The 16050-nt window shown below is 36.9% G+C and overlaps 1 protein-coding gene across 1 annotated transcript in view; it reads right to left on the bottom strand.

Moving 5' to 3' along the window:
- Positions 1-595: 595 nt before the first annotated feature.
- Positions 596-16050, bottom strand: part of tmtopsb (teleost multiple tissue opsin b) — an 82852-nt gene continuing 67397 nt past the window's right edge. The window contains exon 4 of the mRNA XM_062020947.1: positions 596-1012. Coding sequence (XP_061876931.1) covers positions 737-1012 — 276 coding nt within the window. The 3' untranslated portion in view covers positions 596-736. The remainder of the gene's footprint in view (positions 1013-16050) is intronic.

Here is a 16050-nt window from a genome sequence, read left to right as displayed (position 1 = left end):
TTCATTCAAACTGACTCACTGACTCTGAAAATTTGTTTCAATTGATTCAATTACTTGAAAACTCGCTGGATCCAATGATTCGTTTGAATTGATTCACCAACTCGAGTCAGCCGATTCACTTTCAACGCAACGCACTCAGACGATTCATTCAAACTGATTCATGACTCGGAAAATTCGTTTCAATTGATTCAATTACTTGAAACCTTGCTGACTCCGATGATTCGTTTGAATTGTTTCACTAATTTGAGTCATCTGAGTCACAAAAAACACCCCACACTCATTTATACTGATTCACATAAACGGACTCACCGCATACAAAGCTTACTCAAAAGGTTCACTTCAATTGATTCAAAGACTTGCTGACACCAAATGATTCACTGACTCAAATGAGCAGATTCCCTGGCTCAGATGATTCAATTGAACTGATTCACTGACTCAAATCTGCGGACTGGCTAGAATGACAGCTGAGAGGAAGATTCATTTTGATTGATTCACTAAATCGAGTCAGCGGACTCAAGGGAAAGGATTTGATTCACAGACTCAAGTGAACCGGATGGAGTGGATTTCAATGACTTGTCCAGAAAAACGACACCAAACCAACTAAGTTTATTACATTTCATCCTTCATTTGAGCTAACAGGAAGTTCATAAGAGAGCTTTACGGGAACACTTGTGCTCTTGATGAAGATGGACGTGCTTACACCGAGTAGAAACAAGAGTCAGACCAGTTTGTGCTGTCATTCCGTGTAGTGGGCCACCAGAGTCACTTTGCGAAGGGGACAGTTTACCAAGGACGCGGCCGACGGCGGAGCGGACGCCCTCTGGGCTCCCTTGCGGGATCTGTGGGTGGAGTCCGGAGAGGGCTGGGCCGAGGAGGGGCCGGCGGCGGACACGTGGGGGTCCCTCTCTGGGCGGACAGTGCGATGGGTTTTGGTCATCCTGGAAAAGGTCTTGAGGGTGGAGCCTCGCTCGGGGGTGGAGCATCTCAGGAAGGCCCTGAAACAGCGGTAGAACTACACACACACACACACACACACACACACACACACACACACACACACACACACACACATTAGGAGTAACTACCATCGTTTTAGACCTGTGTTACACCATAAAAGTTGACTTGAGTGGTCTCCATGTTGGCAGGACAGCTGCCTTGGATAAACGTAGTGTACTTAGTATACTCTCCCATTCCACACGTATACTTTAAGTCTACTACATTTCCCCAAGGGGCCGCTTGGGAAACTGGCATGCTGCAGTCGTTAAGATTGCGTTAAAATAACAACAAAGAGCGTGTATAAATACAAATTATAATTGTGACTAAAAATTCAAAATGTTACTGTATTGCTCAAGTGTTTCATAAAACATTAAAGTTAAGATATTCAAATGTAAGTACACCAGAAATGTCTACTTACTTTATTATTTTTGTTGCATTTATTGTTCTGTGTTAAGCAAGTTAATGCAGCCATCATTTAAGACTATATAGTGCCAATTTGCACTTAATTTAGTTTTAAATACCACTCACGTCATCACATTATTGATATTCATACATTATTAGTTATTTTGCATTGTATTAAAATATTTTATTGGACTTTGATATTTTATTATTTTGTTTTTGTCCAACCACATTTTTATTCTTTTTAAAACCACATTCTAAAACCATAACAAAGCAAAATATGATAATACAATGGAACAAAATATACAATTATTATTAATATTGAAACAATAATAATAATAATGTAAAATCCCATTGAAATTTCAATAAAGTTTATAAAGGTATTTAGTTTGAATGAATAAAATGTTTAGATTAATTAAATGAGTCCAAAATACGTATAATGAAATAAAATACAATGGAATATATAAATATTAGTAATATTTAAACAATATTAATAATCATGTAAAATGCCTTTGAAATTTCAATTAGGTTTATGAAAGTATTTAGTTAGAATGAATCACATTTTTAGATCAGTTTAATGAGTCCAAAAGATATATAAGGAAATAAAATATGATAATACAATGGAATAAAAAATATACATATAAGAAATATTTTAACAATATTAATAATCATGTAAAGTGCTTTTGAAATTTCAATTAGGTTTATGAAAGTATTTAGTTTGAATGAATCACATTTTAAGATTAATTTAATGGGTCCAAATATATATAATGAAATAAAATATGATAATACAATGGAATAAAATATAGACATATTAGTAATATTTAAACAATATTAATAATAATGTCAAATGCCTTTGAAATTTCAATTAGGTTTTCGAAAGTATTTAGTTTTAATAATTAAATGTTTAGATTAATTTAATGGGTCCAATATATAATGGGTTCAAAAGATATATAATGAAATAAAATATGATAATACAATGGAATAAAATATATACATATTAGTCATATTTAAACAATATTAATAATAATATTGTAAAATGCCTTTGAAATGTCAATTAAGTTTATGAAAGTATTTAGGTTAAATAATTAAATGTTTAGATTAATGTAATGGGTCCAAAAGATATATAATGAAATTAAAATATGATAATACAATGGAATAAAACATATCATTATTAGTAATATCCAAACAATAATCCATACATCCATTTCCTACCGCTTGTCCCACTCAAATTTAAATGAGGTTGATGCAAATATTTTTAATGCATTTTTAATGTTCAATATATTTTATAATATTGTAAATGTTTAATAAAAACAATTACATTTTTTTTAAAGTATTAAATGCAGGTAAATACAACATTACAGTGTAAGGTTATTTTTTTTATTTTCTATATTGTTATTTTTTATTATTATTAATTGAATTATCAATTGGGTTTGTTGGGCTACTTTTTCAAAATCTTTTGTAAAATAGTTTTTAATGTATCATTCTACTAATCTTATCATAAATAGGATCAACATTATTATCATTATTACGTTAGACGTATTTCAACTAAAAAAAGGAAGAGCCCCAAAAGTAAATATAAAAAGTAATGTAAAAGTGAATACAAAGCATAATCTATATCTTCTCAAACTTTCCTTTTTGGCCCACAAATGGCCCGCAGTCTTCCACGGAGCCACGTGTCCCGTCTGGTGACTTGTTTCCCACCCAGTATGAGACGCAGCGTGACAATGTATTAGAAACACCGTTCCCATAACTCCCATGGTGGCTGTCAGCTGGTAGCAAGTGTCGGCGGCCCGCGCGGCGATTTAAGCCTTCAACTCGCCTCAACACACGGCGGCCAGATTGATGGGCTGGGAGGAACTGAAGACTGAAAGCGCCACGCAGTACAGTGTGCGTCTCCGTTTGCGCCTCTCTCTGCACGGGGCTTTTTATTGGCGCCTCGCAGGGAAGAGCAGAAGTTGTGAGATCAAGCGAGGAACAATCGAGTGTTTGAACGGGCCAAGACGGAAAGGTCACCACCGGCCTTCGCTCTTTGGAGATAAAAAGAAAAGTATTGGGTTAAATTATTCAACCCAAAAGTTGAGTTATGCTAACTCAATGTTGGTTGATTCATAACTCAACTATTGGGTTGACTTTATTTAACACAAAAGCTGAGTTATGCTGACTACAATGTTGGGTTATTCCAAACCCAACTATTGGGTTGCGCAATTTAGCGCTCTTTGACCCAATAGTTGGTTAAAAATTATACATTTTACTGCTGGTTTGTCCTACTCCTTCCCAACTACTGATCAAAATTATTTTTATTCCACTAGAATATACTCAAAAGCAAGATATGAGTGACATATTTTTTACAAGAATTGCCGTGTATGGTCATAGTTGTCACGGCGGGGTCGCATTCTACTGCATGGATCGTTCTCCCAGGATGCCGACGGGACTCCAGAGGCAAAGTGCAGGTAAGGAAATGATTTATTATCCATAAATCATGCGGGACACAAACAAAAGATAGCACAAGAAGCTAACGGAATAGCGAACAAGAAAAGCTTAGCATGTAAACAGGCAAACAAAAAGGCAAATCTTAGCTCAGGAATCAAATTAGTAGCCGTCGTAACCGTTGCGTGGAAGCAAATACTACTCAGTGGCCTAGTGGTTAGAGTAGACCTGGGCATTCTGCGGCCCGCGGGCCGCATCCGGCCCTTTGTGCATCCCTATCCAGGCCGCGTGAGGCCAATCATAAATTACAAAATAAATTTTAAAAAGTATCTATGTCGAGTGTGCAATACAACGGTGCTGCTTTTGTTTTGAAAAGCGTTATTTGTATTACTTCCGTGTGGACGTATGCGCGTGTGCGCAATCACAAATTACAAAATAAAGTTTAAAAAACATCTATGTCGTACGCGCAATACAACTGTGCTGCTTTTATTTTGAAATGTGTTATTTATGGGCGTATGTCCGGGTGTAACCTGTGAGGGAAGGTGCACAGCGACAAGTGATGAGACGCTAAAAAGAGAAAAGTTGATGACGAATGCCGTGTTTCCAACAAGACATGGACTGCCAAGTATTTCTTTACAGAAATTAAAGGTAAAGCCGTGTGCTTAACTTGTGGTACACATGTTGCTGTGTTTAAAGAATATAATTTGTATTGCCACTACATGACGAAGCACGAGGGAAAATACCGGAATCTGTCTGATGAAGAACGTGCAAGGGAGGCCGATGCGTTGATGGTAAAACTGCAAACCCAACAAGAACTTTTTGCCATATTTCACACCCCCAGAGATGCAGCCGTCAGGACAAGTTTCGTCATTTCTCACAAAAGCGCCAGAAAAAGTAAGGCGTTTTCTGACGGAGAGTGTATTAAGGAGTGCTTATTGGACTCTGTTGCGCTGTATGCCCGGAGACATGGACTGTTTTTCGCTGGCTTTAATTGGATGAGATCTGCGATGTACGTGACACCGCCCAACTGCTCATCTTCTTACGTGGGATAACTGCAGACTTTCAAATCACGGAGGAGCTGGCAGCCATGCAGTCAATTAAAGAGACAACCACAGGTAATGACTTGTTCACATAGGTAAATGCGTGTTTGGACATGTTAGGACTGAAATGGGACAAGCTGGCAGGTGTGACAATCCAATCCATTTTATTTATATAGCACATTTAAACAACAAAATGTTTCCAAAGTGCTGCACAACAATATTAAAAACAATATTCAAACATTATCCTTAGCTCCACCAATGACTGAATAAAAAGAAAAAATAATTACATATAAAACAATATAAAAAACAATATAAAATAAATATGATTAAAAACTATTTTTTCAACAACAGACGGTTGTCCAAATCTGACGGGGAAAAATGTTGGATAATGCAGGATAAAGTGACAGAAATTAACCCTGTGCAGAAATGGACATTTTTGCATTGTATAATACATCAGGAAGTGTTGTGTAAAACAGTGTTAAAAATAAAACCATCAAAATCAATCTGCTTTTGTATAGTTAAGTTAGGTTAAATTAAATTATTATTATTATTATTATCATTAATTATTATTATTATTATCATCATTATTTATCTTACGACTTACGGTATATCAAAAATAATATTGAGCAACATTTAATTGAAATATTGTCGTGTGGCCCTCCAGCAGTGCTCGGGTTGCTTATGCGGCCCCCGGTGAAAATTAATTGTCCACCCCTGGGTTAGAGTGTCCACCCTGAGATCGGTAGGTTGTGAGTTTAAACTCCGGCCGAGTCATGCTAAAGACTATAAAAATGGGACCCGTTACCTCCCTGCTTGGCACTCAGCATCAAGGGTTGGAATTGGGGGTTAAATCACCAAAAATGATTCCCGGGCGCGGCACCGCTGCTGCCCACTGCTCCCCTCACCGCCCAGGGGGTGATCAAGGGGATGGGTCAAATGCAGAGGACAAATTTCACCACACCTAGTGTGTGTGTGACAATCATTGGTACTTGAACTTTAACTTTAATAATAAAGCCAGACTGAGTGTGGCGATAAGCAGGGAATAAGTAGCTCTCTGATTAGTGCCCAGGAGCAGGTGAGCGTCCCGAACACTAATCAGACGCAGGTGAAAATTATTTTGTAGTCATGGCAACTAAAACACAAACCCGGGGGTGCTCAAAACAGGAAATGAGGAAGTCAAAAACTAAACAAACATGACGGATCATGACATTAGTAGTTGTATACGGCAAGATGGCGGCGCCCTGATGGCAGCGGCTTGCAGACGCTCTTGGGAGTGTAGAGCGATTTGGCAAAAATACCCGTCAATTCTGTCAATTTCATGGCTGGCTCAAAGCGTGGACACTCTGTGATCACATACGACCGACAGACAATTCTGGATGTGGATAGATCGGGTCGTTATAGACTGAAAGATGCATGTACGGTGGACCTCCTCGCTAGCGTGGGAATACTTTGCGGGCTACATCGAGCGGCCTTTGTAGCAGCGGAGTCAAGTACTAGCGGGGACCGTCAATGGAGGAGACGTAAGCGGTGTGAGCGGAAGCAGAAGCGGGGATGCCGAGCGGGGCTAACAACAAAGGCTAATCCTCAAAGAAGCGTGGAGTGTCCGGGTAAGAAGTCATTTAAACTAGAACTAGCCGGCGCCAGGCTGGATAATCCCTGCACACATAGCAATTCTCTTAGAATAAAACACAACTCACATAATGTTTTTTCTGTTGTGACTGTGTCAGAGGTAGACATGCATTCTACTGAGGTTTGCTAACTATGATGCGTTCAATTTATCGCAGCACTAAGCAAACAATATGAAAATTCCCGTCGTATCAATTCCTAGATATGGTCGAAACTATTTAAAGTGCACTACGCATAATAAACACAACATTATTAATATTGCTACTTCGGATAATTTCAACAAACAATCCTCAAAACAGCCCACTACATATAATATGGGCTTTTTAAACATAAGATCATTATCTTCCAAAACGTTATTAGTTAATGAGGTCATTAGAGACAACAAACTTGACGTCGTTGGTCTCGCCGAGACCTGGCTCAAACCAGACGATTTTTTTTGCGCTAAATGAGGCATCTCCTCCTAACTATACGAATGCACATGTTGCCCGTCCTCTTAAAAGGGGAGCGGGTGTCGCACTAATATACAATGAAAACTTTAATCTTACACCTAACCTAAATAATAAATATAACTCGTTTGAGGTGCTCACTATGAGGTTTGTCACACCGCTGCCTCTCCACCTGGCTGTTATCTACCGCCCCCCTGGGCCCTATCCGGACTTTATCAGTGAATTCTCAGAGTTTGTTGCTGATCTAGTGACGCACGCCGACAATATAATCATAATGGGGGACTTTAATATCCATATGAATACCCCATCGGACCCTCCGTGCGTGGCGCTCCAGACTATAATTGATAGCTGTGGTCTTACACAAATAATAAATGAACCCACGCATCGCAACGGTAATACGATAGATCTAGTGCTTGTCAGGGGTGTCACCACCTCCAAAGTTACGATACTCCCGTATACTAAAGTAATGTCCGATCATTACCTTATAAAATTCGAAGTTCTGACTCATTGTCAACAAACTAATAATAATAATAACTACTATAGCAGCCACAACATTAAGGCTGCCACAACGACGACTCTTGCTGGCCTACTCTCTTCGGTAATGGCACCATTCCCAAATTATGTCGGCTCTATTGATAACCTCACTAACAACTTTAACGACGCCCTGCGCGACACCATTGATAGTGTAGCACCGCTAAAGCTAAAAAGGGCCCCTAAAAGGTGTACCCCATGGTTTACAGAAGAAACTAAAGCCCATAAATTATCATGTAGAAAGCTGGAACGTAAATGGCGCGCGACTAAACTTGAGGTTTTCCATCAAGCATGGAGTGATAGTTTAATAACTTATAAACGCATGCTTACCTTAGCTAAAGCTAAATATTACTCAAATAAAAGTTAGAGATGCTACCTCAATAGAAGCATTTAAGTCCTATCTTAAAACTAATTTGTATACTCTAGCCTTTAAATAGACCCCCCTTTTTTTAGACCAGTTGATCTGCCGTTTTCTTTTCTCCTTTGCCCCCTCACCGGGTTATTCCGGTTCCGGTGACCATGGATGAGATGTTGGCTGTCCAGAGTTGGGACCCGGGGTGGACCGCTCGCCTGTGCATCGGTTGGGGACGTCTCTGCGCTACTGACCTGTCTCCGCTCGAGATGGTCTCCTGCTGGCCCCACTATGGACTGGACTCTAACTGTTATGTGGATCCACTAGGGACTGTACTTAGAGGGGAGGTTATCCACATATGCGGTCCCCTCCAAGGTTTCTCATAGTCATTCACATCGACGTCCCTTGTGTGGGCTCTGTGCCGAGGATGTCGTTGTGGCTTGTGCAGCCCTTTGAGACTTTTGTGATTTAGGGCTACATAAATAAACATTGATTGATTGATTGATCGATATACAGCATGCTCAAATATTTCCATGTACATGAGATGTGTGATTGTAAATAATGTTAATGAGATCAATCCTTAGTAAAATTCCCTTCAAGAAAAAAAGTACCTTTTTAATAAAAAAAAGCCTTTTACCCCAAAACGCGTTAGACATTGGAAAAACAACCCAAAAATGGATCATAGTTTTGAAAACCCAGAAATTGAGTTAAAATAATACCCTTATAACCCAAAAAATTGATTGCTCTTCATAAAAATAACTCAAAAATGTAACCCAGGGGTCCCCAAACTACGGCCTGCGGACCGGATACGGCCCCCCAGCGTCCAAAATCTGGCCTGCAGGAAGTCCCAAGTTAAAAAAAATATATATATATATATTTTTTTGTATTTTTTTATTTATTTTTTAATTTGTCCTCACTAGTCCATTTTCTATCGTCTCCTAGCCACTCAGGCAAATCATATTGTCTAAAAATTTATTTTACCATCGATAATGTGACATGCAGCAAGTGCGCTCTTTAAGTCAATTAGTGCGCAAGGAATATATATGTATGAATACACACACACACATATATATATATATATATATATATATATATATACATATATACATATATATATATATATATATATATATATATATATATATATATATATATATATATACACACACACATATAGACACATATACATATATACACATATACACATATACATATATATACACATATATTTACATATACATATATATACATGGACATATACATATACATAGACATATACATATATGCACACACATATATACACATTTACATATACATATACATATATAAACATATAGTGTGTACTTGCTCAGCCACCATTAATAGCATCAGATATCGGTTTGATATCTGAAAAGAAAAACAAGTAAGGGATTATATAATGTAAAATACAATATAACAAGCAGTCCTGCAAAGCTAGCACATAAATTGGTCTTTTTTTGTATTTTAGTCAAGTCATTTACCAAAGGTAAACATGGTAGATTATAGGCTACTAGTAGCTAGTAGCTACACAACAGCTAAGCACACAGTAGCACAAGAGCTATGTCCCTCATTAAACTAAATAAAGGAGTCTAAAACATGACATGTGTCAATATAAACAAGTATCGAATTAATATAGTTGCATATTACTTCCACGTACAAAGTCTCCAATGCAGAAGTGTATTAGAAAATATCAAGTAACAAATGTGTCCGCATCATCTTAATGCTAGATTTCGCGAAAAAAACAACAATTACCAGTCCACTTAAACTTAAAGACAGCATAGGTCCATTCCAGACGGCTAAAAATAAATAGATCACTTGTTCTAACATTCCACACTAGCAAATAATAAAAGTAAGTATAACTCCTGCTGAATCATAATTCATATTCAGGCAATATCCCATGTTACTGTGTTCATCAATGTGTATTGTCTCTTTACATACACAGATAAATATCGTATCGGATCAATATCAGTGTCAGCAAATGCTCAAGGCTCCATTATCGGTTGTACTGGAACACCCCTGCTGATGAGTAAATCGTAAAATGCTGTACGATAAGAGTTACACACATGACAACAGCAGAGCAGCCACATTTTAAAGCGCAGACAGAGCTGAAATAAAGCCGCGGGACGCTAGGCCGCTCATGGTACTTCAAATCTTGTGGACGGCATGGTCACATAGTACATCGCACGATGCAGCAGCGACAGAACCAATGTTGTAATAGCGGTAACGAGCAAACTTGCTTAATCAGCATTAACCCTAGTGCAAACCGAAGGCCCAAATTGGGCATTACATGTGTTTCTTATGTGATATGATTGTTCAGTTTGAAAGTTAGGGAGATTTCACTGGGGAGTTAAAAAAAAAAAAAATAGTATTGTGTTGTTAGAATAGAATATAAACAAAGTATACACACCCTTTCTTCCCCATTGACTCCCATTATAACAGCTATTTTCAAACAGACTGTACTCTTGGTATATTACTATGCCTTTTTATATTTAAAAAAACCGAATAAATGTCATTCTTGCTGATTGACAAACAAGAAAATACTGTTTCAGTGTAATTGGTGCCAGAAACCATGAGCATTATTCTCAGAGCTTTGATAAGCGTAAAGTTAAACTGCCATTAAGCTACTGAAATGCAATGAAAATGATGATGAGTAAGTGTTTTTTATTATGGTTTATTATGGTTAGTTTAGCACCTAGCCATGCTGCTAATGATATAGTGTTTCAATAAAGCTGTGTCCGCTTAGCACTCGGCTTCTAAAACTAAGTTCCTCATCCTCTTTGTGTTCGGGCTCAAAAATATAAGGTTCTGGATCTTAATTTTTCCCAAAGTAATAATTAATGGCTGTCACAAAGTCTGCATGATTAGCATTGTGTTGTTGATTGCAATGTTAGAATAGACTATAAACATAAAGTATACACACCTTTTCTTCCCCATTGACTCCCATTATAACAGCTATTTTGAAACAGACTGTACTCCTGGTATATTACTAGGCCTTTTTACATAAAGAAAAAAAAAATCCCATTTTGCTGATTGACAAACAAGAAAATACTGTTTCAGTGTAATTGGTGCCAGAAAACATGAGCATTATTCTCAGAGCTTTGATAAGCGTAAATGAGTTAAACTGCCATTAAGCTCCTGAAATGCAATAAATATGATCTTAGGCAGTCATGTGCAACATGGCAGATTTACATAAAAGACGCCTGTGGACTCAATAAACTCAGCCAAGTACTGCCTGCTTTTTCTCTCATTCTACTTCAGTAGGCACTACAAATATTGTCTACTTGTCTATTTGATCAAAATCAATGTTGTCATGAATTATTGACCTATTCAACGCTATAGTATTAAGACTATAAGCTTAATTGTGTTCCATTGTATCCATTAAACCAAATCCAATTGTATTTACAATCCAAAAGGTATGTGAAATTACCGTCTAAACATCACAAAATGCCACAAATTCAGTCAGCTTTTTCAAATATTCCACTATGAATATCTTCCGCAATTTCCGTAGGTTCTACGTCACCGGAGTAACACTTCTGCACTCTGACCGTATTATCAGATCAGTCATACTGGAAATGTGCAAAAATTGGAAGGATATGTGATGTTTATCAATCACAAGAACACATGTTTGGCTGTTTTATGCATTGGGAAATCATAAATAAATAAATAGCTAACCATTGAGTCAACAGATAGATTGTCCTCTGTTGCGCTCATTATACTCTCTCTGAAAAAACATCCAGAAAGCGCCAACAATCCTCCATTTACATGTCGTGACCTGAAAATTAACCAAATATGAGTGATATTGTTATTATAAGCGTCAAAGCAGACTGACTATTGTAGCGGCGCATTGATAGCAGCTAGCTTACGCTGCTATTGTCGACACACTGAGCCGGCGGCTGCGTCTACTTCGTCTCAAATTTGCTGAAAGTAATTTCTAAATTATAATCGATGCATCGCTCACCTGGTAGTAGACACATGTGGCCATGGACCGACAAGCTGGTTGACTTTCACATCCCCCAAGATGGCAAAAAAGACAACCCTTTGTTAGGATTGTGATTGAGTCTTCATCTAAACCAGGGGTCACCAACCTTTTTGAAACCAAGGGCTACTTCTTGGGTACTGATTAATGCGAAGGGCTACCAGTTAGATACACACTTAAATAAATTGCCAGAAGTAGCCAATTTGCTCAATTTACCTTTAACTCTGTTATTATTAATAATTAATGATATTTATCTTTGTGGAAACACTGATCATCTTCATGATTTCTCACAATAAATATATATAGAAACAGATAAATATCAATATGCAACACTTTATTTTTATATTTTCTCTAAGTGCACATTTTTCAAATTGAACATTTTCAAATGATCACTTCTAAGACAGTCTTGTGAAATCACAATATCCCATTTTAACTAGCTAGCCACTAACATTTTTTAACAAATCATGAATTACTTTGCACCATGTTTGTACAAATAATAACTCATGTAAAATACAAAAGTAAACTCTCAAATTTTTAAATCATGTCACACTTTGAACTGGACACCAAATCTGTTATCTGTTTCTTTGTCAGTTAGTGGGAAGCCTGGCATTGCATGCTGTTAACTAGTGTGTTGTACTCTGGTGTGTAACTTGACACTGCAACTCTGAGTGAGTCTTGCAGATGTGCATCAGTGAGGCGTGTTCTGTGTTTGTTCTTGATGAAGTTCATGTCAGAAAAGGCTGATTCACAAAGATAAGATTTTTCCTCATTGTTTGCGGAACCTTCTTAATCTTTTGGACATATTTTCACAGCAATCTGGCCTTAAGCTTAATTATGATAAATGTAAAATGTTAAGGATCGGAAATCTAAAGGGAACGTCCTTTCGAATGGAATGCAAAGTGCCTGTTTTGTGGACAGATGGACCAGTTAACATACTTGGTGTTGTTGTCCCAGAAAATCTGGAAGATCTAGGCTCAGTAAATTATGATAATCGACTAAGAAAGCTGGACAAAATGATGCAATTATGGAAAGGGAAATCCCTAACCTTGTATGGTAAAATGTCTATTGCCAACTTGTTAATTATTCCTGAATTTATTTATTTGTTTTTGTCATTACCAGCTCCATCACAAAACTTTTTTAAGATTAATGAGCGGAGGGTCTTCGATTTTGTCTGGAACGGCAAACCAGAAAAGATTAAAAGAAAGGTTTTGTACAAAGAGTATGAATATGGGGGCCTGAAACTTCTCAACCTTGAAGCTATGTGTCTGTCTTTAAAAGCATCAATTGTTCCAAAGATGTATTTAAACATTGAGTGGTACACAAATGTCCTGTTGGACAAAAAACATGTACTGTATCAAAAGAAATTGTATCCTTTTTTACAAGTGATCCCCTCCCAGAGAGTCTGCTGGGAAACATGGCGGGGTTCATAAAGGAAACAATCCACTCATAGTGGTGTTTTCAATTTTATGTGCCAGAAAAAAGAGACAATATTTTGCAGCAGTTAATATGGATGAACTCTAATATTGTAATAGATGGAAAGCCTTTCTTTTGGAAAAATATGTTTGAAAGAGGAATCATTTTTGTCAATGATATTATCAATGAGAATGGTAAAATTATGAAGTATGATGAATTTAGAGCTATGTATGGTGATGCTTGCTCAAGCTTTTCATTTTATCAACTAACTGGAGTAATTGGGAAAAGATGGAAACAAATAATTAATTATGGAACTACTAAATTATTAGTTTGTAAACCTCTAATAAGAAATTCTAGTTGGCAAAAAGGAACTAAAATAAATAGAAAAATATATAATTTTTATTTAATAAAGAAATCTTTGAAGGCTGCCTCATACAACACAAATGGAAAATGGGAGGACTTTTTTGACTGCCCGTTGCCATGGGATGCCATATTCAAACTAATCTATAAAACCACTATCGATGTGCAAAATCGTTATTTTCAAATTAAAATTATTTATAACTTCTTACCCACAGGGAAAATGTTAAAATTATGGAATATGACAGAGTCAGATGATTGCCGATTTTGTTGTCAGGAGCCTGAATCCACCCTGCATTTGTTTTGGTATTGTCATATTGTGTCTTTGTTTTGGGTGGAAGTTGAAAAAATGTGTTTAAGGATTGGTTTGTTTATGAAGCTTAATGTGGTTTCTGTTATTTTAGGAGAGTTCATTGACAATCATGATTTAGTCAATTTAATTATAGTACTCGGTAAAAGGTTTATTTTTAAGGCCAAAAACAGATATTCACTTAGTGTTACTTTCTTTAAAACATTTATTCAGTATTTTCTAACTTTAGAAAGTTACATGGTTGAAAACGATAATGATGCCAAAAAACATTTAAAAAAGATGAGAAGTCCTCAAAGGCTTATTTTGAAAGTATAATTATGTTTATAGATTATATGATATCTGTTGTTGTGTTCCCTAATTTGAGTGACCTGGACATAATCTGGACTGTACATAAATGCTTATTTTGAAAATGTAATTTTGTTTATAAATTATATGCAATCTGTTGTGTTCCCTAATTTTTTTCTGTGTACATGAATGAAGGTGTGTGTTGCTAAGTCCGACTTGGACATTATCCTGGTTTAAAAAACCCTTTAAACAAATCTAATTTCATTGACAACCTGGTCTGTTGAAGATAAGGCCCTTTTTTAAAAAATAAAATAAAATAAGATAAATAAATAAAAAACATTTTCTTGGATAAAAAAGAAAGTAAAACAATATAAAAATAATTACATAACAAATAGTAATTAATGAAAATGTTAGTGGACCAGCAGCCTATACAATCATGTGTGCTTCAGGGACTGTGTCCCTTGCAGATGTGTTGTCTATGTTGTGGGAACCAGAATATTGGTAGCAGAAAGAAATAACCCCTTTTGTGTGAGTGGGTGTGGATGAGTGTGCATGGGGGAGGTTGTTTGGGTTGATGCACTGATTGAAAGTGTATCTTGTGTTTTTTCTATGTAGATTTAATTTAAAAAAAAAAAAAAAAGTTATTTTTATTTTTATTTTTAAAAAAAAAAATTTTTCTTCTTTTTTTTAGAACAGGCCCGCGGGCGACTCATCTGGTCCTTACGGGCGACCTGGTGCCCGCGGGCACCGCGTTGGTGACCCCTGCTATAGTGTGTCAATAAAGCTGTGCCCGCGTAGCACTCGGCTTCTAAAACTAAATTCCTCATCCTCTTTGTGTCCGGGCTCAAAAATATAAGGTTCTGGATCTTAATTTTTCCCGAAGTGATAATTAATGGCTTTCACAAAGTCTGCATGATTAGCATCTGTGGTTCCTAATGCTACGTGACAGGCTTGCTAATTACCTCTAAAAAAGGGCTCGGGAATCTCTGTGAGAATGATACTATTTTGGTCATATTTTTTTCCTCGCAAAATTTGGAAGTCTTTTGGTTATCGGCTAATAATATCGGCCAATAAATGCTTTAAAATATAATATCAAAAATGATCGGTATCGTTTTTTTAACTATCGGTATCGGGTTTTGTTTTTGTTTTTTTGTTTTTTTTAATTAAATCAACATAAAAAACACAAGATACACTTACAATTAGTGCACCAACCCAAAAAACCTCCCTCTCCCATTTACACTCATTCACACAAAAGGGTTGTTTCCTTCTCCTATTAATATTCTGGTTCCTACATTATACATCTATATATATCAATACAGTCTGCAAGGGATACAGTCCGTAAGCACACATGATTGTGCGTGCTGCTGGTCCACTAATAGTACTAACCTTTAACAGTTAATTTTACTAAATTTTCATTAATTACTAGTTTCTATGTACCGTAATTTCCGGACTATAAGCCGCTACTTTTTCCCCTCGTTCTGGTCCCTGCGGCTTATACAAGGGTGCGGCTTATTTACGGCCTGTTCTTCTCCGACACCGACGAAGAGGATTTCGGTGGTTTTAGTACGCAGGAGGAAGACGATGACACAATGATTAAAGACTGACTTTTCATATACTGGTAGGCTGGTTATTTTGATAACGTACAGGCGAGCACTTTGTATTACTTTGCACCGTTGTATTATTTGTACTCTGCACGAATGCTGTTCGCCATGTCAAAGATGTGAAAGTTTGATTGAATGATTGAAAGATTTATTGTTAATAAATGGGACGCTTTGCGTTCCCAAACAGTCATCTCTGTCCCGACAATCCCCTCCGTGGTAGCAGGAACCCCTATATACTACGGTAATTACACATCAAAACCCTGCGGCTTATAG

Source organism: Entelurus aequoreus, linkage group LG15 (genome assembly GCF_033978785.1).
Source record: "Entelurus aequoreus isolate RoL-2023_Sb linkage group LG15, RoL_Eaeq_v1.1, whole genome shotgun sequence".
Taxonomy (NCBI): domain Eukaryota; kingdom Metazoa; phylum Chordata; class Actinopteri; order Syngnathiformes; family Syngnathidae; genus Entelurus; species Entelurus aequoreus.
This window is presented reverse-complemented; position numbering and strand designations above follow the sequence as displayed.